We start from the raw sequence: 23,346 nt of genomic DNA on the forward strand, positions 1-23,346 counted from the left end.
ACCAACTTACTATACGCTACCCATTCACCTTAATGGAACGCTTATTTAAATAGTCAATTTAGCTTAAGTCGTAGAAGATAACTTACGTGATTTGTGTGTAAACTTAGGACGCAAGAGGAGTGAATCAAATACTGAAAGCGGGATACGACGCGTTGTTTAATGCCAAGGACAACAAACGCTATTAGAGACACAATGTCGTAAGAATAATTCCGTGTTGTAATTTTTTTTTTAAAAACATCATCTTTAGGATGACTAATAGTAAAGGTCTGTACCTCTAATTGAATCTATATCACTAGCTGTGCAGTGTTTTGGTAAGCTTTGTCAAAACACTGGTTAGCATGGTGCGTGACCTGAAACGCTTGACTATATCGAAAAAACGACCTTTGTCCTGTGGCTACGGTGCGCAATCACTATATGGATAGCTAATCACGTCCGCATACAATCCGATAGAACGAACACACATTTAGTTGAGTTACTTGCTAGCCATACTTTGAAGGTAACAGGCCTGGGACGAGCAAAAATCACAGCGTCAATATTAAGACTATACGTATGTACTACGAACTTATTGAGGGAAAGCCACTGCTTTTGTGAAGATAGATTTTTTTCCTTACTCTACTGAGATATGTATGTTCTAGCAGATGTTAGACGACACCGCAGTGATCACTGCATTCGAGCTTCGCCCACTAACGCAGCCATCAGTATTCCCTCTATTAGAGACCGATTATATTATCTTGGACACTGCTCACACGTTTTGTGCTAGGAGCCAGCCAGCCAGCCAGCCAGCCAGCCAGCCAGCCGGCCGGTCGTCTATCTCGTGGAATGTCTAATGGCGATACCGGACGTAAAACTCGAAACACAAAGGATACTCGCACGTAGTACGCTCAAGGTTTCCTCCTTCTAGCGCCTGCGCATTTCTTCTTTACTTATAAATTATCGTAATTATATCTCATCTCATCGTGATTACTTATCCATCTCTCCTCAATGCTTACAGGATTCGAGTAGGGATAGACGGAACAAGCGCGCCTTTTCGGAAGCTGAGAGATCCCCTTTTGTACATATACGTTATACATTTATGCACCTGCATCTGCTTTATGATGTATCTCATCGGCGAGTATAAGGCTTATTTTGACAATCGTGTCTATAAACCTATGGAAATAATTGTATCAAGAAAGCCAATACTACGGAGACAATTAGAAAGCGAAGTTACGAGGAACGACAAAGGTCTGATCTGACTCTCGACCCAAATTAGCAATAAGAAGCGGCAGGAAAACGTAATAAACAACAGGCAGCTTATATCTGTAACCGTTATATATGGTTCAAACGTGAAACAATGCACCATTAGAATAACAACAGCAACATCCTAATATTCACAGTAATTTTATATATATGCGATTTATATATATACGCATACATATATAAAGCATTTGTAAAAAAAAGCAGTAGGCCATTGAAATTTAGTTTATGCAAAGGTATAGGTTTAATTATCGTGTCGAGCGGTTCTATTTTAGTTGAGCTTTAAAGAGATACTATAAAAAAATCTTTCGACTCTCATTGTGGGTTTTTTTTTCAATAATCTTGAACGTATGACCCTCTTTAAATTTAAAGTTCACAATTGACCCCCTTTGGTCAGAAGCGCATATTTTAGTCTCATTGAGGGCGCGTCGGTCAGGTCCGTCGGACATCTATATCGTATTGGTTGAACGTCCAACGCAGCTTCATGTTTGTTAGACGAAATTATCTTTGTTAAGTTGCTTTGAAAAATACAAATGGAACCCGTTACCTACTGATCTGGTGGGGCAAAGTTTAAATGACAAAAGTGAAATTGTCTAAAGTCTCACTGTTAAGCTGCATGTAAGCTTCCAGGCGCCACGACAAAACAATTTTGAACAAAATCGCTTTATTTAGTCTTCCTTGTCGCGTAAGCATTTTTTGCCCTACCTTTGGCTTTGAGCGCTGCACGACCTCCGGTTCTAGCGCCGCTTTGGATATTATTACGAAACGTATGAAGTGTGCCTAACCAAGCTCGCGGTCCAGCCTGAGACCTTAGAGTGCAACAATGATTATTCATTACAGCTTTTGGGCTAACAAACGATGTGCCCTAAGTGAATGTGCTATTACATGCCGTGCAGCACGTTTTTGAGCTGCACGCGGTTCTCTAAAACACTCCCAAATTAACACCGATTCGTCCAACCATGGATTCTTCTGTGACATGCATTTCACGCCAGGTTGCGCGCAATTGATTAAACCAGGACATCCCTTGGTACCCAATACGAGCTGTGCAACTCTCAAATAATTTTTCATGTCACAAAACGCGATGAGGATATATTAACAAGATTTGGTAGGATTCAGTAGAAGTTAAGCTGGGTGAAGTTTGCTTCTCAAGCGGAAAGTTGTATGTTGAAAAAGTAGAGACCAGTGGTTATAGCCGAGCTGAAACTGAACGCTCAAAAACAATCTATGGGAACGCATAAACAAAGCTTAATTTTTAGCTAGCCTTACCGCACGTTGAAAAGTACCTATTTACCGGATCTCTCATCTCCTTGTTACGCAAGGCAAGATTTGCCTCATCAAATTAGTCTGCTCGTGTCTGTTCTTCCTATGCGACAGCAGGCCCGATCGTGTAATAACAATGTCATAGCTCCATTCTTTTTAGGCGGCTCATGATCTGTGCTAGGGAACCTTTGTCTGAGGGGACTGGCGTCATTGTCGTATTCGCTTCATCGCGAGGGTCAACACCTGTTTACAGTGATGCTTGCCTCTTTATTAGCAAACAGTTAATTGTTTGGCTGCTTGTATCGATTATGGTGGCAGCCATATACAACAACAGCCCAGTGCACTTTTCCCTCCACTCCTGCTGTCAAGATGGTATACAATGTCAGAAATTACCCTTTGAGCATAGGTTCCGGTAATTTGCTAGCTAACTTGCTTCATTTGTTGCTCATGTGGAACTGAATGCTCGCTGGCTGGCATTATGTCGCTCTTCTAAAACGCATATTACGTATTGTAACTTACTTTCGAAGGAAACTGTCCGTCCAGCTATACTATGTTGATAATCAAACATCTTTATACCGTTCAGCGATTATGAAGAGCCACAATATCATGCGACAAAGTGTGGTCACAGATTCGGGGCCAGATTAGCTTCTAGTTGGCTAGAACGTTACGGGAAAGCAGTCTCACATTAACGTAATGTACTATTGTTCACTAAATTTAGTCTATTTACCTTCATGTGAAGCCATAGAATGTAGCTGTCCTTCCTTGTAACGTTCCGTATTGGATGGGTACACGATACATTCGTATTCACTCGTCACTCTGCTTTCAGTCTATTGATAGAACGCCGAATGCAGTCCCTAATATTAGTTATTAGAGCGTTATCAAAATACTACGAATCTAAGAGATAAATAGGCGATAATATATCGTATAATACTGTCCTATAATAAAATGTACTGCAATGTCTGCTCTGATTTTCAGCTGAAATTACTCACGGGCATAGCAAAGTTACTATCGAAAAGCTCCTCTAAACAACGTTCAGGATTTGCCACAAGAATCATTATCGGAAAAATCATCATAGGGGTCCTGGCTAGATGCTTTGGCAGCAGCTAGGCCCAGACGACTTGCATATCTAAGGGGGTGTCTAATATCGAAGCACCCACATTCTAGGCATCGCTAAACAAATGATCCACTTCTATTCGCTCTATCAACTTAAGGCTCGTGTGCTACTATCATTGTTTGTACCTTTTTTTCTATGCGTAAAGTATAGTTCAAACGAATCGAAACTACTCGCTAATTATCTCGTTTCTAATAAAGAAATTGGCTTGCGTAGTACATCTTGGAATATAAATCTTGGCTACAACTGAATCTTCTGCTGTTTGCAAGCAGGTGCTTGCATGGCCAAATTTTAGTCCTCGATGCACTCAAGGAGTTTTATAGAAACATAGATATAATACCTTTTTACATTTGACAATAGCAACATCCCCAATTAGTAATATATATATGGCACCCATTAGCATAACGTATTGGATCTATATAATCACAATTATAAAAAAGTTAAATACTAGAATATGCTAGACTCACACGCATGCGCATCGAAAGTTACTTAATTGCAAAACCGTAGCCAGGGTCCAAGTTACCGTTTCTTCTTGATTTTTAGCTCTACCCGTTATTTCTCAGTGACGCTTCGCGTCAACCCCATTCTCATTTCGTTGTGTTGTTTTTCGTCGCTGTCAGGGTCGTGCTCATGGTCGTGACTCCTCTGTCTTCAGCAACCGATCTTCCTCTGATCAGTCGAAACAGCAGGCGTTCTGGTGTGCCGGACACGGCGACTATAGATGTGACTCGAAAGTCCACACTTTTAGTTTGAACCACAGCACTCGTTGAGGTATATGGAAGCGCTAGTCTAACGAGACCCTAACATGACATCAATTCCTGGTAATTTTAGAGGAAAGTTTATTGTAACGGCCCCAACAGTTGTGTGGCAGGCAGTTCCACAAGACTTCACCTCTCCGTGCCTGTATACGAGCAACAGAAACAGAATAGATATATGAGAGCTTCAGTAACGCATACTTCTGTTTCCTTCCCCACAGCATCTCAATGCTTTTTACAGGAATGAAAGGTCGTACAGTAAACGCTTTAGTCGCCTTAACATTCGCGTCGCAAAAATGTGCCACTTACGTTGAACGTGTGGGGGAGGGACGAAGTTAGAATAATTCCAGTGAAGTGGCTCCTATGCTCGTAAAGGCGTGTGCCACACCGTTGATGCAACATCCGCCTAAAGCTTCAACAGACGTAACCCCTGTTTGCCGTCCTGTCTGCCTATCTAATAGGCAAAAGAATTTGCCAAACAACAACATATGGCCAGCGGATGCAGAAGCAACAGCGGCGGCGGCCGAAAATAATACTGCCGGCTTCGGCTCGGGCAGTTCACAAGCGAAGGTCGGCTAATCATACAGGCCGAGGCCGAGGCCTAGGCCTGCCTGTCGGAGAATCTGTGTTGACTGAGTAGTATTAAAAGGCTTCCTTTCTTCCGGTTGTACTTTGGTTCTTTAACAGCTTCGCACATGGCCACGAAGCTGAACGCTGGTAGTGATTCCTAGGATTCCTTTTTTGATTTCGACGTCCATGTTTAACGTCGTCGTCGCCGCCGCTACTCGTAGTAGCGACGTCACTTCGCGCAGGTGATCTTCAAAAATGGCGAAGCTATTTAAACGAGACATGGATCGCAACTAAGTATTAAAGTTCGAGAACTTTATGTCATAGATCGATACCTTTAACTGTATAGAACAGTCCGAGGCCGGTTTCAGCAGATCGCAAGTAAGCGTGTTCTACATTTCTAATTACTACTATATTTTTTTGTAGAGCATTACAACGTTTCAGTGCATCAAGATAAGACACTAGCATTGTTCCTTTTCACTACAGGTTCCGCTAGCATTTAAGCGACACATGTTCACTCGTTTAAACACACATCTGCAAACAATTGCATATGCTTAAGGACGATTAGTGCCTGTCGCACCGTCTCTCTTCCGTGTTAGTTCCTCTACCGGTCTCTCGGCGTGAGTTTTGTTGGGCACGAAAGGCAAAAGCGATCTCGATCCAGACAGCAACGGCGCTAGCAATGGCTGATTTATGAAGTCATTTAGTAGGACATGAAGCGGCCGCTCGATTGCGGGCTGCACAGCCCTAATGTCTTTGCTGCTACGCCCTGAAAATAGAGGCGATGTGCTAGCTACCCTTCCTCGGACAAGGACCTTGGCGTTCTCTCTCTCGTCGTCCATGAACGGCTTCACTACTCCAGATGGGACACTTCAGCATGTCTTAGAAGCCGCTGTTCGGCTCTTTTGATATCCACTGGCACTCGCACGGTATCATCATCGCCAGCAGAGCTAACCGTTTACCTTGGCGATTTTTTTTTGTTCAGCCAATGTGTCGTCCTCGTTGCCGTTACTGGGTGTCTTCGAGATCACCCCCGATGATTCAACTATTTGTTTCTTCCACCAGTCTTGCACAAAATAGACAGGGCCACCACTGCGGCAGCTGTTGAATGCCAGTACTAGCGGCGTTGCCGTTGTGCGGCTGCGCGCGTGTGATTTATTTGACGATTGCCTTCTTATTTATGATAGGGAAAATTTATAACTAGAAAAGACTCCTCATCCAGAGAAGAAGTGGTGCCGCCGCCATGAAGACAGCAATAGAAGGAGCAAAAGAGGCAACCGGTGGCCTTAAGATCGTGCAGACGCTGACAATGTTTCTGCTAACGGGAAACACGCCAAAGTTTGTTTCTTTTATGGTCATATTTCGTTGGCTCGCGAACTGCTGTTTTTGGTGTCCCAGAACAGCCACTATAGCTACGTTGTCCTCACCGTGTCGATGATGAAACGGTTAATTTCGTTCGACGAAGCACCGACTGCAGACCGAATTGTGGTTTCATCCGCAAAAAGCTATCTTTACCAGTAACGAAGAAGAAAATCGATTACGCTACCTTTCAATTGTGTTATTGCTTGCAGATAACAAAATTGTTCTATTTACTCTGATTCGGTATAATCTAGCCTGTATTATTACCTCAAACGGGTTTACCAATTTATTCGGTCTGCCCCATATTAAAGTTGAACACAAAGAAATACACATACACCTAGGTAAAATACATAGAAATTCTCGGCAGGGATCTTCTTTTACGTCATCATTGTATTGTACTGCCAATCAGAGGCCGTGTTTGACCGATATAATAGTAAAAATCACAGTTGAACCGGATTACGCTTTTTCAGCACAGAGTGCTCGGCGGCAGAGAACAGCCATTAAGAGATGCAGCCATTTTTTATGCTTCACAGTACATCTCTACTATTGCATACGACAGACAAACGAGGACGAGCTTTTTCAAGCGTTTTCACATGCTGCAATGACATATGTAAATAGCAAAACCTAATGGTCATACATAAGGCTATACAGAAGCAAGCCACTCAGGCCCTGGCATGAGAGCCGCAGTTTCGCTTAAGGTAGAATTCATTTTCTATGTCTGCGGGCTGCTATATGCCAAAGGTCCAGAGTACACGTGATTCGCTTACACAGGGCTAGATTTGTCGATGTCCGCGTGTATATGTCGTGTTATTATGTGTATGAGAATGCGCGCCGCTTTTAATATAAAGCGAGATAATAAGATAAGCTTTATATAAAGAAAACTCTATAATAACGCTCTAATAAAGTCTACCAAGTTCACTTGGCCATACAATTTTGCTCTAACAGCAAACTACAGTTGTAAATAGCAGTAAGATAGGAGGAAATGTAGGTGCTTATCTTATAAATGGTTACATACAAATGGGTTAGTATGTGGTCGTGTGTGTGTATATGGCTGTCTAAGTGGCCTGTTACGTCATTTGGCCCATATTCGCTCCCAGTAGCTGATCCTGTTTCTGATAGTGATCCTGGTAATGCTACTGTATTGTGTTATTATTAATAGTGACCAGTTTTCTTATTCCGTTAATCGTGATTATCTCTCACGTCTACGACTGGATTCGAATGGAATGGGGTGGCTTTTGTTCCGTGCTGCTATCTTTTGCGTTCTTTACGAGCGTCGAGGCGCAGCCAATATCAACGGGTCAGGCAACGCCTGACTGAGAGTCTGAATAGTCTGTTGTGTACCGATCGCTCCCAGTCGTCCGGAATAGGCCAGGATCTCGCAGAAGATCCCATAGAGAATGACGACAATGGCAGGCACAACAGGAGCAAACCCTCCTGCACGAGTCTTTCCTGAAGCCCCCCAATGCTTCAGTTTGATTCTACACTAGCAGTCGAACAGCAGCTATTGAGACAGGCGAGAGCACGAGAGAGATCGACGAATGGCTGGTGAACGCGCAAACCGGATCAAAGCAGTGGGTAGGCTCCTGAGTGAGACTTTAAGAGATCAGTCGCCATAGCCAGACAGCCACAAAGCGGCTGCTAGAAAGACCACTCACTGCTACTACATCTCAAGATCTGTATAGAACTCAAGTTAGACAGTAAGCGAACGCTGGCTTTAAACGATGATCCAATGAATGAACATCCTGACGAAGACAGCAGCATCAACGCGGCGAAAATAGGACTCGATCGCTTTAAATCCAAGGAGCAAGATTTGGTACCGTGCTACTGCGCCAACATCAGGTGGTAGGTAGTCAGTCGATATCAGCAGTCCCCACGGCCGACTACAGGGAATTCTCCCATCTAGTCTGCTGCTCGTCCGTCTTCGGATCAGCGACATTCGCCCGCAAGTCTCGATCGGAATCCTACCAGACGGCCGAGACGTAGGTATGACTCCTCTGATAGAGCAGCATAAGGAGGAACATAGAATATAGTTTGTTGTCGCTCCAAGAACAGCTCAAAGAGGGGGTGAACGGAATAAGATGCCATAAGACAAGCAGCGTGAGTGGCAGCAGCCATGCGTCAGCGGCAGAAACAGCGAACGAGATATGCTTGATGCTGTTGCAAAATACCAACTACACAATCATGTTGTCTATAGCAGATTGTGTGGGGAAATGTATGCGCCGTGTTCAAGGTAGGACTCGGCGAGACCTTCCCCAGCGCCTCTAACGACAGGCCGACTATCTGGCTGACCTGAGACGACGTCGAAACAGACATAACGAAGCAGCGATAAAGAGTAAGAGAAGAAAGGTCACCAACGGACGGATCTTCTCTTACAGCACGAGCGCATTCACGGTGTTCATAGATTGTCACGGCAGCAGATCAGTGTCAGGTCTAGCACAACATCCATGGTATCGTGGCGGAGCACACAATTTGCTTGGCTTGATAGGGGGAAACGCCGCCGATCGGAGTCCTAGTCAATTAGAGGGATCCAAATCAATAGTGGCGGAGACAACAAAAGCCAGCATCGGCAGCACTGTCCTTGTGTCAGAAGCGAAAGCAATAAGGCAGCATGACGACACGACCTTTTTTGAGCGAGCGAAACAAACCCTCAGCTCGGCCCTTCCTCCACACAAATTCGGGCTCTGAACTATAAGGGGGAAAGTTAATAATCGTTGCAGGCATCGTAGTCACAACCGGTGTCGTCGTCGTTGTTGTCGACAACCAGTTTTCAAATATAGCAAACCGGATATTGTCGATTCGCTATACTTGGGGACGCTATATAAAAGGGACGCTATACTTGAATGATGTTCGACATCTCGCGCGAGAAAAAGGCAAGATGGGCATCAAATAGAGGTTATGACAAAATAACTCGCTACACGCGTCTGTTTGTCAAGTGTATCGTTGTCGTGATGCCGTCTTCCGTACAGTCAATTCTGTTATTGTAGACTATTAATATGACAATTCTTCTGTAGTAAATAGCGTCATCGAGAGCTTGTAATATAGTATACGATGAGAGGTAACGAATAAAAGGCCTTGCTGTGCGCAGCCTGGCGGAACGCTTAGGTATCAACTTTATTGGATAATCGTTTTTGTTGATATCGTTGTTAAGGCGATTGTTGTGACCATTAGCATCGTTATGTCGCCCTCTTCATCGAGAGGCGTGCTTCCGTTCCGTCTGCACGATTTTATTGAATATTGGTTCCCAGATGTGAAATCGATTCCCAGCTTAACGCAATGTATCTGCCTACACAGTGTCTCATTGTAACGAACCATTCTAGAGGTAGCCAATAATAAGGACTATAACACGCACAACATCCAAACAAGCGGTGCTCAGCCCATAGAGCTAGAAGTCGCTAATATTGTGTGCGCCTCTATTCCCGTCGTATACCGGGAATGACGATGATAACGGTTACCGTTCTAGATTGCAGTGGTCTTCAACATATATATATTAGAATATGGGAAGCATAATTTTGCCCTTTGGTGCGCTGTTAGTTAAAGTGTCTTTAAGTGACCTATTAGTTAGCTTTGTCTCGCGACGGTGGACGTTGCGTAATTCAGAAACATTACTCTGCACCAGACGACGAATACAGAGTACGGCCTCGGGTACGGTGAGCGCAATTCGAACTTAATAATATAATGATCATGTTGAAAAAACAGCATGTGATAACTATATCATTTTGACGGAAAACCATCGTTTGTTTGCCAATTCAGTAGCTAAGCTCGCTCAATAACTGCATGGAACTATGTTTTTTATAGTTCGAGTTCGTAGCTGGATGTTTATTTGCTTGTTAGTTTTATATGAACTTTGCCTGTTGAAGAAAATAGCAGAAACGATAGGAACGGTATCGCATTGCTCAAAAAAGAAACCGTATCAAAAATTAGCCCCCGGAACTCTACAAGTATCGTGCTATCGTACACAGTTGCTGCTATTGAGAACAAGCTCAACGAATCACATAAACTATATATTGGCACCTCTTTTGAAAAGGCCAGCGCAGCGACGCTTGACAATGTGCGCTTTGCTTTACAAAGATGAATAATGTACCTATTGGGATTTCGCGGAAGTACACACAAAAAGTCCTCCAAATTTGTAGATTTTATAATATACGATGACCAATAAAGACTCTTTCTAGTATGCTAGCTAGAGGATCATGCATTTCATACTTAGTGTAGTCAATCAGTCTTGCAGGCGTTAGGGAATACAATGTGCTCAGCAAGAAATAGGACCAGCTCCGTGAGTGACGTTAGTATCAGACGATCTGCGCTCAGCGACAAGCCAGCTGTTCATATTCCCTCTATAATTCACGTTCACATATATTGGCGCTATGCTAGCAAAAATGTTGTTTCTCTTAATTGTTGCTTTCGTGCGATATTTGTCTGTCCGTCTACGTTACGCGTGACGCCGGCGGCGGCGGCGGCGGCGGCGGCGGCGGCGGCTATCGCAGCTATGCTGAATTCTGTACTAGCTATCTAGAAATATATGTACGTGGTACTGCGACTATGACGATTCAGCGAATCTCGCTGTTCTTTTCGCTGCTCGTCTCTATTGTTTAGGCTGCTAAGTCGGCAGACTGTGAGCGCTACCTTGGCAACTTTTTGTCTGTCGGTGCGTTATACCTGCTTCGCCAGTGCTACCACCCGTATAGCCGTGGACGGATGAGTGAAGTCGACCGACCGTTTACTGGACAGCCTAACCGACTGCGTCGCGATCTGGCCGGCCGATTTGCTCCTGTTCAGCGTTGGCTGGAAGGTTGACTATGACTGTAGCGTCTGCTATCGTTTGTTGACCGCTAGAAAAGCTACTGAGTTAGTTCACAAGGGGAAGTTAATGTTTTCGTCTAAGAAACTATTTGCCAAGGTCGTCCTACTTATTTGTGGCGTTATCGTCGTCTATGCCGACGCAGCTTAACGTGCTGTTGGCCCGCTCGTTCCGGCTAGCCCTACAACGTGATAAAGATAAGCTAATACGGGCAAAAAAAAATAAAGCGCCAGCGGGCGTGTTGAGATTTTGCAGACGAAAAATATCAACAAAACACAGACCGACTTGTTCTTATGTCGGCGAGCCAATATAGCTGCTGGGCTGGCACGACTGGTACGCCCAAATGATAACAGCATATCGACGCAGAAATCCGTTCTCGCCAACAGCCACAGGACCACGAAACGAACTAGCCAACCCGGTGACCGGTTACCAACTGGCCGGGAAAGCGAGCCCGCCGGAAGCAACAGAAGCATCGGCGCTTCTGTATCAGTTAAGAACGTACAGGCATCGATAGCAGTATGTTTGGCTATTGCCGTCGCACTAGAGCTAATATATGTCAATATATCTATTAGTAATTACGCTATAATGTACGCATATAAATATATATACACATTAGAAGCAATCGTGGTCAACGGCAGAGCTAACGTCATCGCCGGTTCACGGAAGATTTCGACAGAGGCGAGCTTCATTGTTAGTTCTCGCGCGACCATCACGATGCGCTAAGCCTTAAGTGTTTGTTAGTAATAGACGACAAGAAGACAGCCATGCAGGTATCGAAACCGCAACATAGATTGTCGGCTTGAAAAAGCTGATATCACAGTCATTATAATAACTTCAACGCGTTCGGTCAACATTCGGTGGAACCAATGAAACGATTTATCCATTTCAAGCTTAAAGCTATTTTTGGCTGGAGACAAGAGAACAAAAAGTGTCCACTCCCTGCCATCGAAGCTTAACAAGTGAAAAGGACTACGCAAACTCTCACAGACGAAAAAGGCAGCTGATACAGTAGAAAGTCATTCAGGAGAACAACAACAACAAGCTTTTATTTCAACCTGTACCGCGTCAAGTTTGGTCGAGGGCATCCCCAATCTAGCTCTCCTTTGAGACGTTCAGTGAATTGGCTGGCTGCTAACGCCTCGTCTACGACGAAGGCAGATAGAAAATGCGGAGGCGAAGCGAACTCGATATAATGTTTCGCACCTCACGTAAATCCAGATCATGAATTCAATTGTGCGTTGTTCTGTCCATCCGGGCCTCAGTTTGACAGTATTCTCTTTTGTGGCTTCCGAGATGGTTACGACCTTACTTCCCTTCTTCAGGCTGACCAGATTGGCCTGACTAGTACGAACTAGTTCTGTTAGCTAGTTCTTCGCTCGCATTTTTAAGTGACCGACTACTATATCAATGAGCGCCACGGTATCGGCTAGCAGGTCACCGGCGCTAGTCAGGACCCGTTCCTCATAGATCGTCAAAAACATCGTCAACGTTATCGCTGTTTGTAGAGAAGCAACGTTACCCTAATATAGAAGATGGATGTACGACAGTATGGCCGGCGGCCAATCTGTCTGACGATGAATAACTATCTGGCTATGATAATAATATCCTAGTTTGAATAGGAACAGTATATCGCACCCTTTCATCCGACCATCACTAATGTACGTGCAATGTAAGCGACGAAACAAGAATAAGGCAAATAGACGGGCCATGTTTGTTGGCAAACGCTCACTATAAGTAGTGATAACTAGTTAAAGAGGATATAGTAAATTTCCATCAGCATCAGACCTAATGAACTGCGGAACGATGTCAACGGCGCCGATGGCTTTGATGATAAATCAACAGAGAATAATGGGCATCGATTCTGCACTGATGGTCTACTGTTGATGCTGGCAAAAAGAGAAAAAAAAAACTGAAAATTCGATAAAACTCTAGCGCGAAGATTCACTGGCTGGCCGGTTACGTATCCTATCGTTTCTAGTAGAGCAAACTCTGCGTTTGATGTTTGCTAGCTCCCCTTCGAGTTGGAAGGAATTCATAGGGCCACTTGTGTGAATCTACTAAAGAAAGTGTTTTTTATTTGTTATCATATAATCCACAACGCAGAAATTTTAAACTCATAGCTAAATCCAATGGCAGAAGAGAAACACTTTTAGATACAATTTATACCACTTTCTGCGTGTCTCTGTTTACTTAGATAGATAAGCGAGTCGACGCTGTGCGCATATAAAAACGGTAGAAGTTGGTCAACTACAATAATATACATCTACGTATAGGTAATATTTTTGAAGCGACGTAGTTTTATAATCTAGGCGGTATCAATAGATTGTTCTTGCCTTGCTCCGAAATTTGCGACTCCTTTTCTATATCCCAAAGTAGTTACGAAATTCTAATAATAAAGCGTGTTACCCCGAAGGCGATATTCTGTTAAGCTATTCCGAACCCCTTCTTGTTTCGGATCAGATGAGCTTAACTTTAATACATCGGCGTATTTGTCCTGAACAAGATAATCAGTTTAAAATACTAGGTGTAGACGCTTCAATTAGTTTTTATCCAAACCGGTTTCTAGTTATCGGTCATCTGTCGATCTTCTTTACTCTTCCAGTAGACGAATCCCGCCGATGTTACATGTAAAGGCTCCGTTCGTGGCCGCCGCCCAACACGCGACGAGCGAGTGCCTCGTCGCGTGTTGGGCGTCACACAACTATAGTACGTCGTTACAAATGAAAGGAAACACTTGAAAGTGCGAGAAAATCCACCGAAAAACAATTAAATTTTACCACCGTTGGCCAATTGCATCGTGTTCAGTAGCCGTTCATTCTGTTGCGAGATGACACGCGTAAACCTCACCTGTAATCGAAGTAATCATAAATACATCGCGTAAACCGCCGTGAAGGACAACAAGTCGGTTGAGGCTGTATCATCGCAGGAATTTAGGCTCTCCTCGTAGAACTCTCACGAGGTCACAGTTCTATCTGACGGGCCGTTCCGTAGAGGAGCGTACACAACAGTGTGTTGAGGCCATATGGACTTCTATATGGTTCAAAGGGGCTGCTAATCTAGCTATACGCCGGTGGTCGATTAGTTTGAGAGATCGCTTTGCCCGTTGCAGCACGTTATTCTAAAGTCAAAACAAGGCGCTAGCCGTTCACCAGCTATGCTGTATAGGAACTCAGCTAGCAGACTAAATGTGCCCGGCTCGCCAGCCCCAACTCACCCTTATGTCTATATGGAAGGCAAGCTCCGGTGATCCGCCGCCATTGTCTGATCTCTCCATCACTGTACATTCGGCAACGTGTGTGCAGTGAGAGGCTGAATCTGCAAAATACGAATCATTCAAAGCCCCTCTCTCTCTCTCTCTCCCTCTCTCTCTCTCTCTCTCTCTCTCTCTCTCTCTCGCTCTCTCTCTCTCTCTCTCTCTGGCTGTGAAAAACATGACGAACTAGGCATATGAAAATGTGTCTAACAACTGCTCTATTGTGTTATTAACTGGCCGCTGAGGCATCAGCATCAATATTCACAGCAATTGTTATTTAACAGTGACCTGGATTGTTAGGCAATGAGCTCCTCCAAAGCCGTTGCTTGTTTATGTTAGCGATCTAACGAATAAACGAAAGGCCACTACACTGCTACCAGACCTGACAAATTCAAATTCGATGTGCATAGAAGCATTACGCGGTGACAAAACCGTTTCGCATCGGTCCTATTCGAAAATAAACGCTACGATACGAAAAAAAAATATTTACAATGGAGCCCTTCCGACCAATAGTAATGGCAGTTCATCAATGCCTAACAATAAACAGCTTTTTCATCATTATTTCATAAAATACATCAGCAGGTAAGGATCGGAAGGTTAAAAGGAGTAAAATTAATCACACTTCATTCTTATATCAGTGGCCAATCGATAACGTAATAGAGCAATTGTTAGGCACATCTTCACATGCCTAGTTCCTCACAGGCAGATAGAGTGGCTTTGAGCGGCTCGTATTGGGAAGACTCAACCGCCCACTGCACTTAGAGGTTTGTTGTCCAAAAAGGGAAAATTCGAGAGCGTTTAGATTTTATGGGTCGTCTAGGGATTATCATTAATCGCGTAGTCGTTCTGTTGACTTAATCATCTATGTGCCCCATACCGAAAAAAACCCTGTTGCTACAACCCGTTATGGAAAGGGATTTTCTAACGTGTCATCCTTTCAATCTAGAAATTGGTTACTAAGAACTCACGAGGCCCAGTGAGGGTATGCGAGGAACACAATTTTTCTTTAGTAATCTTCACTCAATTCCTATGCGGCGTAATAACGTCTCCGTCGTTGATAACATCTCACATGTTCTAATAGCTTGGACATTGGAACCTAAGTACCCATTGTTTTTAACTAGTAGTGCGTTTTCCCATCTGAAAAGGGTCGTTATCTCTAAAATTATTATAGCCATATATCTCTAACTTTTGATAACTCGCTTAGAAATCAATGTACAAAGCTATGTAAGGCGTAACATAAACAGAGGCTTGTTAATCATTGGTCATCATTTGAGAGTCAGTGGGACAATCAGTTCTACAATTATTAACGGAAACGGTGAACGGAAATAATTTCCATTTATATATTGCTTCTATACGACTGCCGGCTTATTGGCAAGTGATAGACAGATCCAAACGTAGTCATAGTACATTTTGTCTTGCTACATGCTCGCTCTTAAATGAAGGGGAAAAGCGCTCCGCCATAGAAACAGATGCGACTATAAGATACTGTGAACGGATATCAGTAGACGACTATTGCTGCAATTTGATAAAGCGAAAGGGAAACAATGAGTATGTTTAAAGGGGAATCGCGATAGTTATCGGGACAGTTATCAATATTATAGATTATCTAGAGCTTTGAACTGTTTCCGAAGACAAACGCTCTGAAAACGGCGAATATTTTCGTAGCTTTAGCTAAGCCTGTTTGCTCTATAGACTCTATTATGATATGACTGCTTGAACTAAACAGGCCTAACATAGAAGTCCTATTCATGGACAGACGTGTGGTCACGTTTACCCCCGTAAGCAAATAGATTCATATTGTATTTGAGACCTTTTAGACAATTGGCTGAAACGCTCAGTTTTGCAAATTGTGGTAATTACCCTAACGGAAGCGCACGTCGAGAAAAAGGTACTACCTATTCACGTGGTGATCTTGAATACGAATAGAGATATATAGCCAACGACAGAATTGAACGATTGTTACCCCAGAGACATTCAGACGATATTGTTTTGGAACATTGGAACGAGCAAATAAACTACTATAAGTGATAAATACAGCGAAGCACTGAAGTTCCGGTAGGAATAGTCCTCAAACAAGATACCTAACTAAGTCCTAAGTTAAAAGTAGCGTTTCGTTTAAGTAGATAGCGATATCACAAATAGGTTGACTCAGTTGTCGCTGCATCTTTATGCGCGTCCCTTATAATGTTCACATATAACGGACATCGCTTTTGAAAAGCGGGCTGGTCCACCCAAACGTAATACATCGAACAGCCACACTTAGAGCAAATGTAGCAAGCCCAGAATACCACATATGTTTATTCCTCTTGGTTCTATCCCATTGCTGCTGCTTAAACAGACCACATGGACAAAATCCGTTGTTATTTGCATTATCATATTCTGCGGTCCACCCGGTGGTTTTCATCTTCGTCCAAGATAAGAGCTCCATAGATTGGGCACGATTCGCCCACGCACCTACAGCCAGATCGACGCGCTCATGCAATTTCCACCTATGAAAATGCTTATGATATGTTCACAGTATAAGTGATCCCCCTCTCTACGCTCCTTCGACTGCCCGACGTCTCGGTACGGGTCCGTGTCCCGCTCGCCAGGTCCGTCTGTGTGGTCATCAATGGAGTAGTTGTTCTTTACGACTAAGATAAGTGCTTCTTGCTATCTCGATAGGTTTACCCCACCACGACCGGTCAATGTCATTCACTGCCCGCCAAGTGCCAACAACCGCTCAGCAAGCAACCATCATCAGGGGGAGCGTTCGCTGTTGGCAGCCGCTTTATACAGTTGTCCACATAAAGGCCGCAGTGTAGCAAATCCGCACTCGCATCGGCCGTCACTTCTGTTTCCGGCGCTCCCGATGCTATCATCATCGTCGCGTATGTAGAGACATGAGGAAACATGTTGCCTAAATTGCTCTTCGCGTAGTTCCGAAAGACGATATAGGTGAGACGTGAACTGCCGCCTCTATAGCTTCTATGACTGCCTACGTGTCTCATCGTGCATTTCGCGGCGTAGAATTATGCAGATAACCCCGTGCGGAAATAAGTTATCGACCTGTAGAGTAGGCAACGCACTCATAGGGGCTTCATGAATGAGCCACTGGTCAGCCCTAAATGATCTGACCATGCTGTGCTGGACAGCCAGAGAGGCCACAAAGGTCAGCCGCAGCAAGCAGCTTGACGCAGAATTCTGCTGCGGCAATACTGGCAGAATTATTTCTTTTCTTTTTCTAGCAGTTTATAGGCGGACAAACATGGCTGGAGCTGTTATGTCCGTGAGTTGTTTTGCCCTATACTTTGCATACGGTGGGCACCTAGAGAGGCGTCACAATATACTTACAACAGGAACGGCAGCACAGTACAATACGGATTCAATCGTTGGCTGTGATATTCGTGCTGCTTCTTAACGTGTCACCGGCGCGGGCACAGGTCCTCTCTGTATATTTCTGTCACGGCAGCATTATATTGGAAAACGAAACAGGTGGCCCTTGGTTAGTGTGACGTGGACGGGTTGCTGCGGTAATTCTAAAAGACAGGAAACACAAGAGCAGGCAAAGAAGATTCACTGCGTCTTCGATGCTATTGGTTTGTAAAGATTTACCTAACTGCTTGCTCGCTGATCTCGCTCGCTTACCACCTGGTTCATCCATTACCTATATCATCACGACTACACTAGTTACTTACTCTATGTAATTCGTTGATCTTGGAGGGGACAGGTGTCGGCCTTCGGTGACAGGTCAGAGTGGGGCGTCCGCAAGACGCCCCATGCGACTGTGATTAACGCAGTCGCATGCCAATGTTGCCAAGTTACTAAATGCAGCTGGATTCTTGGATTGCACCTTGCGTCAGGGAAGGTTATTTTCCCTCAGGCCAGTAGTCCTTGATATGCCTTAGCTGTTTTAGTTCGACAACAGCTTCGGAAGCCGGCATATGTTTTATGACAGTGATCGGCATCAACTAAGTGCTACTAAATGTATTGTATATACTGCCTCCTTCTACCGGCAGCATTACGCCCCAAATAAGGCTAATGGAAGTCAATCTCCAACGCTTGGTAAGTTTGTAGCATTTGCCGTATAACCAGACAGGGTCATGTGGATACGCTCTTATCTTTTCGTTATGGCTTGTCGGATGTGTAAACTTTTAAGAAAAGCTGTTTACATTCGCCTCCACGTTGTTCTCAGACACTAAAATATACTGTATTATAAGATATTTTCAGCGTCGAAAGCTACACTCAGGTCGCTGCCTACAAATGTTTCTGGTAAAAGTTAGATGGGTCACGTTTTCTCAACACCTGTCAGCGATTCTGACCAGTTATCAGCAAAGCCTTAAACCAGTAATCAGCTTCGAGAAGACTTTTTGTACTTAGTCAAATCGGCTAGCAGTGATATCCAGGTCGTTCTATATCTCACAATACGTCAGGTAACAGCCTGGAAATACTATTTGTCAATGCCGATAAGAGTTTGCCTACTGGATGAGAAACGTAGTGAATGATCGGCGATGAATGTCAAAAATCCGGAATATCAGACATCAGATGGTGCAACTGTAGGCTGTTACAGGATGTGTTATCTTCGGACTTAGTCTGTTTTCCGGCGTAAAATGTCACAGTAACAGAAGGTAAGTACATAAAGAATATGGGCGCTGACTTGAAAGGGGATAGCGGCCACTTAACGTTAGAAATGCAATGGGCAATTTTTTTTTATATTTAACACTTTGCGGCTCAGAGAACAAGATGATTTGCTTCGTAAACGCTAAAATTCAGTGATGCTAACAGCTTACCTGTTAAGAACGCAATATCGATGTGGGGAAATAGAGTTTGACCTCGGGTGAGTCTTCTTGGTGCATTAATTACAAGCGGATATTATTAATATTGTCCCAGTTTATTAAACGAGTACCATCCAGTTTAACCATAATAAAGTCTATATATACAAGCTTCGTGTCTTCTCCTTTTGTGCGTGTGTGTATTTACGTATGTTTGTTTCAAATTCAAGCATTGCGACACAGTTTACGCGGCCGCTATCAAATCGCAGGCTGCCGTAGGCCGCTTATCATCTGCCATAGCATTAGCAGCTCACGGTAGTAAATTATTCGATCTCTGCGGAGTTTAACGTTGGCATTAGCGATAGAGTTAGCATTGAAGTAGTCAAAGCAGTAGCAAAAGCAAAAGAATACCGTTGTTTGCAATAGGCCGATTGGCTAAAATTATCAGTAGCAGCCCGGGTAGCGGGATCCGTACGCAGACGCGGCCAGAGCTACACAACTAATCAAGTGTACAAATACACGCACATGCACACATACATACACGAAACAACGAGACGGGTAGAGTCAGAACACTTGTGATTGTGCACGTGCTCACATATTGACATCGGCTACATCGGTTCCAGACGGGGCTGTTTCAGCCGCTGCCGCCATGACTGCGCGCTGATTATTAGCCCGCGGCGCTTGATGAAAATACGGACCAATAAAGAGTGGACATGAGCGGTAGGAACGGCGGCGAGGGCCAAAACAACACGGACAGACCTTGTTGCCAAATATAGCGGCGACATTTTACAACTCCAGAGAGCAGCGGCAGAAGCAGCAGCACACGTCGACGACAAGAACCATCGGGACCAAAGCGCAGAAATCAGCACAATAGACAGAACGAACGGCAGTTGCGCTCGAAGTAGAATGGAAAAGTAAGAAGTAGCTGTGGCAATGGCAGAGGTGGGGACGCTGGGTGAACGAAGACGATGTGGAAAAACGTAAATGAACCAGCGACGGCAGTCTCAGCAACTTGATGACGAGGCGTCCAATGCTACAGCAGTAAACAAACCCAAGGTGAGCCCACTGACTGACCCCCTGACGAGGAAAGGACAGACAGGCGAACGGACAGGCCGACGGGCCGATATGCGAACGTCAAGGCGGCGGCGGAGGCTAAATGAACATTCACTGCTAACGCCGACAGCGGCGTCGATTCTAGTAGCAACAAAGAGCAAACGCCAGGCCACAAAAAGCGGAGATTAACAACAACAACAACAACACATGAGTGACCGCAATGAATAGCGAAGGAAGATGCGGAGAGAACAATGAAACATATGAGTGGCCGAACACAACTGATTGATATGTAATGATTCAGGGAACATAAGAGATATAGAGAGAGCGCGAATCGAATATAGATGAGATAGATAGATAGACTTAATGCAGAGGCTGTCAGGCCGAGCAGCCAAATAGCGCACGATGATGCGATAATGATAAAAAGCAAATAAAAGCCAACACACAACGTTATTAGAACTATAAAGTTCTGGATGGATCTGTTGAGATATGTAAAATAACATACCTATAAGAATGCAGTTAACAATCCTTAGCCAAAGTGTAAGAAAGTAACTGTTTACCTATAGCCCTCACCCGAACTACTACTGAGTAGTAAACCGATTAAAGGCAATAAAGAAATTGTGTAATAATAAAAACGAACGTACAGACCGGGTACTCTCGTTTCGGTCGTTTTTTATTGCAATTTATTTAACATAGTCCAGAAGCAGCAGCGGGTCAAGGGTTACTGAAACGAGGAAGACAGCAGACATAAAGAATATAGAACTCTAACTGTTCCTCTTTACAATAGCCAGCCGCGGGCAGCCATTTAGATACGCCAATAGAGCTGGGAAATTTATTGTCTAATATAGACTTCTTACTAATTTACGTTAAAAACGCGCAGGCTGACAGGGTAGTTTTGCTGCGTTAATGATATTCTAAAAACGTACATACACGCTCTCATTATTACCAGATAATTTACATTCTATTTGGAAGCGTAAATCATACGGATAGAGATTATACTGTTCAATGCAATTAACTACTTGGCAAGGCAATATAGACTTTCTTATGACGTTAGCATAGAGAAGCCCAGAAATAGATTCGCTACAATGTGGAACAGCCTTACTTGAGCTATTTCCAACACGGTGAACAAAATTAGCTAACTACAAGTTTCAAAAAGTTTATTTGTGAGCCCAAATATAATCTGGTTGCTTATGTTACAAACGTCGACACAGTTAGTACTCATAACTTAAGGGGAATGAATTAAATAAAATGATACGTTATCTCTGCGGCACAGGTTGGCTAACCCAGTTTATTAAGATGAATTTATATTATTATAAACTTTACGCAACCAGAACATAATGTGTCAGTTAAATAACAGCGCAGGTCCATTCAAAACGTCTGTTCATCCATGGAACTGCCGGAATATAGTGTTATGAACCAGCAGCTCGCAACATGCCCGACTAGGTAGGTCTTAAGGCAAGGTAGGTTCTTCTAGAGGCACAGTATGCAGAGTTAAACTATTATCTTTACGATTAGATGTATTCTTCTATTCAGGCGTTCTACGAACTTTTACCAAAGGTCTATATAATGAAGCCAACCTGTAGAGGTATTGTTTTTACATTTCGACCTAACGACAACCGCCTCAATAACGCTAACTCGCTTTAATATTACTTCCGCTGTGTTGCAACCATTTTACGTATCTCGTTCAACTCCCAATGGATAAATAAATGACAAGTTAACATTTCCTAGCCAAACGATAAGTTATCGACCTGATATAGCAGATTAGCCCGTAGGGGGCATAGTTACTGTAGTGAGCATTGTGTATGTGGTTTGAGAAAACGTCTCTATTGTCAGTATGTCGCTTTTTATGTATTTTTCTGGAGGATACACGCATTTTGCATCAGCTATACTTAGCTACTGATGATTTGTAGCGATCAAGTCATGCACCTTCTCCTCGACTGTATTATTTTACATTGTCATTAGCTAATTAGTTTTTTGCTCATCCAGTAAAACAATAGCGTCCTCTTTTTAATCCCAATAAAACCTTTCGCAAACAGAGCTGTTGCTTTAATTCATTGAATCATCGAGGCCGTTCTCGTATCAAGGTGATATTATTTCGCATGGAAATTCGCACAAAAGGAGCCTTAGTTCGATTAACTCTCGCTGTCCCGTTGTGATTGTTTCGGTGCTACCCTTAACGTTGAGGTTACTGGAACGTTTAACTGTGAATTTCAAAGATCGATGCTCCTCTAACTTGTATCGAGACATTCGATCGCCTTCTGTATGACGACAACGGCTCGCAAAACGACCAATTGGTCGTCTTTGACAGATCCGTTATGGCTTTAAACACGTGAGACGCGTATTCATTCGCTGGTCCCGCTGCAGTCGCCACCATCGCCGCTGCGAAAGGCAGCAGGCAGGAGAACGACCTGGGCTATCATTCGTTGTGGCGTGCTGTGCCTTTCTACGGCAACTATCGCTCTCAGCCCAAACTGTGCCGATCATTTACAACGCATAAGCCGCTATAGCTGATGTGAACCAGGCATCTCCGCAGTCAGCACGAGAGCAAATAACGCCATGTTGTCAGGGAGGGAAACAGAGCGAATCTGTATGTATATATGTACGTGTACATGTCCACAGGTTTAGCTGCTCCAGTTTCTTCCTAAACGGCCGAACGAACTACCCAGTCGGAGACGACTGATGGAGACTGTAAATCGGTGATTAATTACATAACCCTCGCGAGAACACACATACATGGACTCGAACGACCAGCGGCACAGTTTAGAGATCTGCATGAATAACAGACATCACATGCAGACTAAACACACATACAAACACTCCGGCATAGTGCGTACGTGCATTCAAGAGCGGTACCAATAGCTCAAGGTCTACTCACTGACTGTATATGTTGCTGCACGAAAGCTCTCACGCTGCAGTAAACGATGATAACAATAGCAACAACACATATTATCCATTATCCGATGGCTGCATAGAGAGGCGTGACGGCGCTTTAGAGAACTGCGACTACATATACATCCATAGCCTTTACGAATGTGTTACCTATATTTGAAAGCGTATATCAGAGTGCAATTTTTGAACGTACATACGAACACTAAGAGGCCATCGCACCTATTGCACGTCGCTGTGTCGGCTGTTCACTACGCTTGCGGTGTCCCTTTGTAGATCATAAGGCGACAAGGGCCGCGCATCAATGTCAACAGCCGTGGTGCTTT

The 23,346-nt window shown here is 43.9% G+C and overlaps 1 protein-coding gene and 1 long non-coding RNA gene across 12 annotated transcripts in view; one reads left to right on the top strand and one right to left on the bottom strand.

The window, feature by feature from the left end:
* Positions 1 to 20,806, top strand: part of LOC111246777 (uncharacterized) — a 123,093-nt gene extending 102,287 nt beyond the window's left edge. For 4 of the 9 annotated variants that reach the window (XR_015322882.1, XM_086982342.1, XM_086982343.1 and 1 more), the window contains one exon: positions 19,708 to 20,806. Coding sequence is in view for 1 of the 9 variants with exons in the window: in XM_086982340.1 (XP_086838466.1) it covers positions 19,708 to 19,801 (94 nt within the window). In the remaining 8 variants the exon portion in view is untranslated. Of the gene's footprint in view, positions 1 to 991; positions 1,552 to 3,468; positions 4,376 to 18,745; positions 18,941 to 19,707 lie in introns of those variants that run through there. The other 5 variants (XR_015322879.1, XM_086982344.1, XR_015322881.1 and 2 more) reach the window with 5 other exon arrangements.
* On the bottom strand, positions 12,672 to 19,709 carry LOC147756958 (uncharacterized). Of its 3 annotated transcripts, XR_015322890.1 has the most exons (4): positions 19,103 to 19,709; positions 17,667 to 17,851; positions 14,295 to 14,395; positions 12,672 to 13,927 (listed from the first exon to the last, which is right to left on the bottom strand). It is a non-coding gene; the product is annotated as an uncharacterized LOC147756958 (long non-coding RNA). The 3 variants fall into 3 exon arrangements; XR_015322889.1 differs by lacking the exon at positions 14,295 to 14,395; XR_015322888.1 differs by having other exon boundaries at positions 12,672 to 14,395.
* Positions 20,807 to 23,346: the final 2,540 nt, after the last annotated feature.

The sequence above is a fragment of the Varroa destructor genome, unplaced genomic scaffold (genome assembly GCF_002443255.2).
Source record: "Varroa destructor unplaced genomic scaffold, Vdes_3.0 BEIS01000003.1, whole genome shotgun sequence".
In the NCBI taxonomy this organism is placed as follows: Eukaryota; Metazoa; Arthropoda; class Arachnida; order Mesostigmata; family Varroidae; genus Varroa; species Varroa destructor.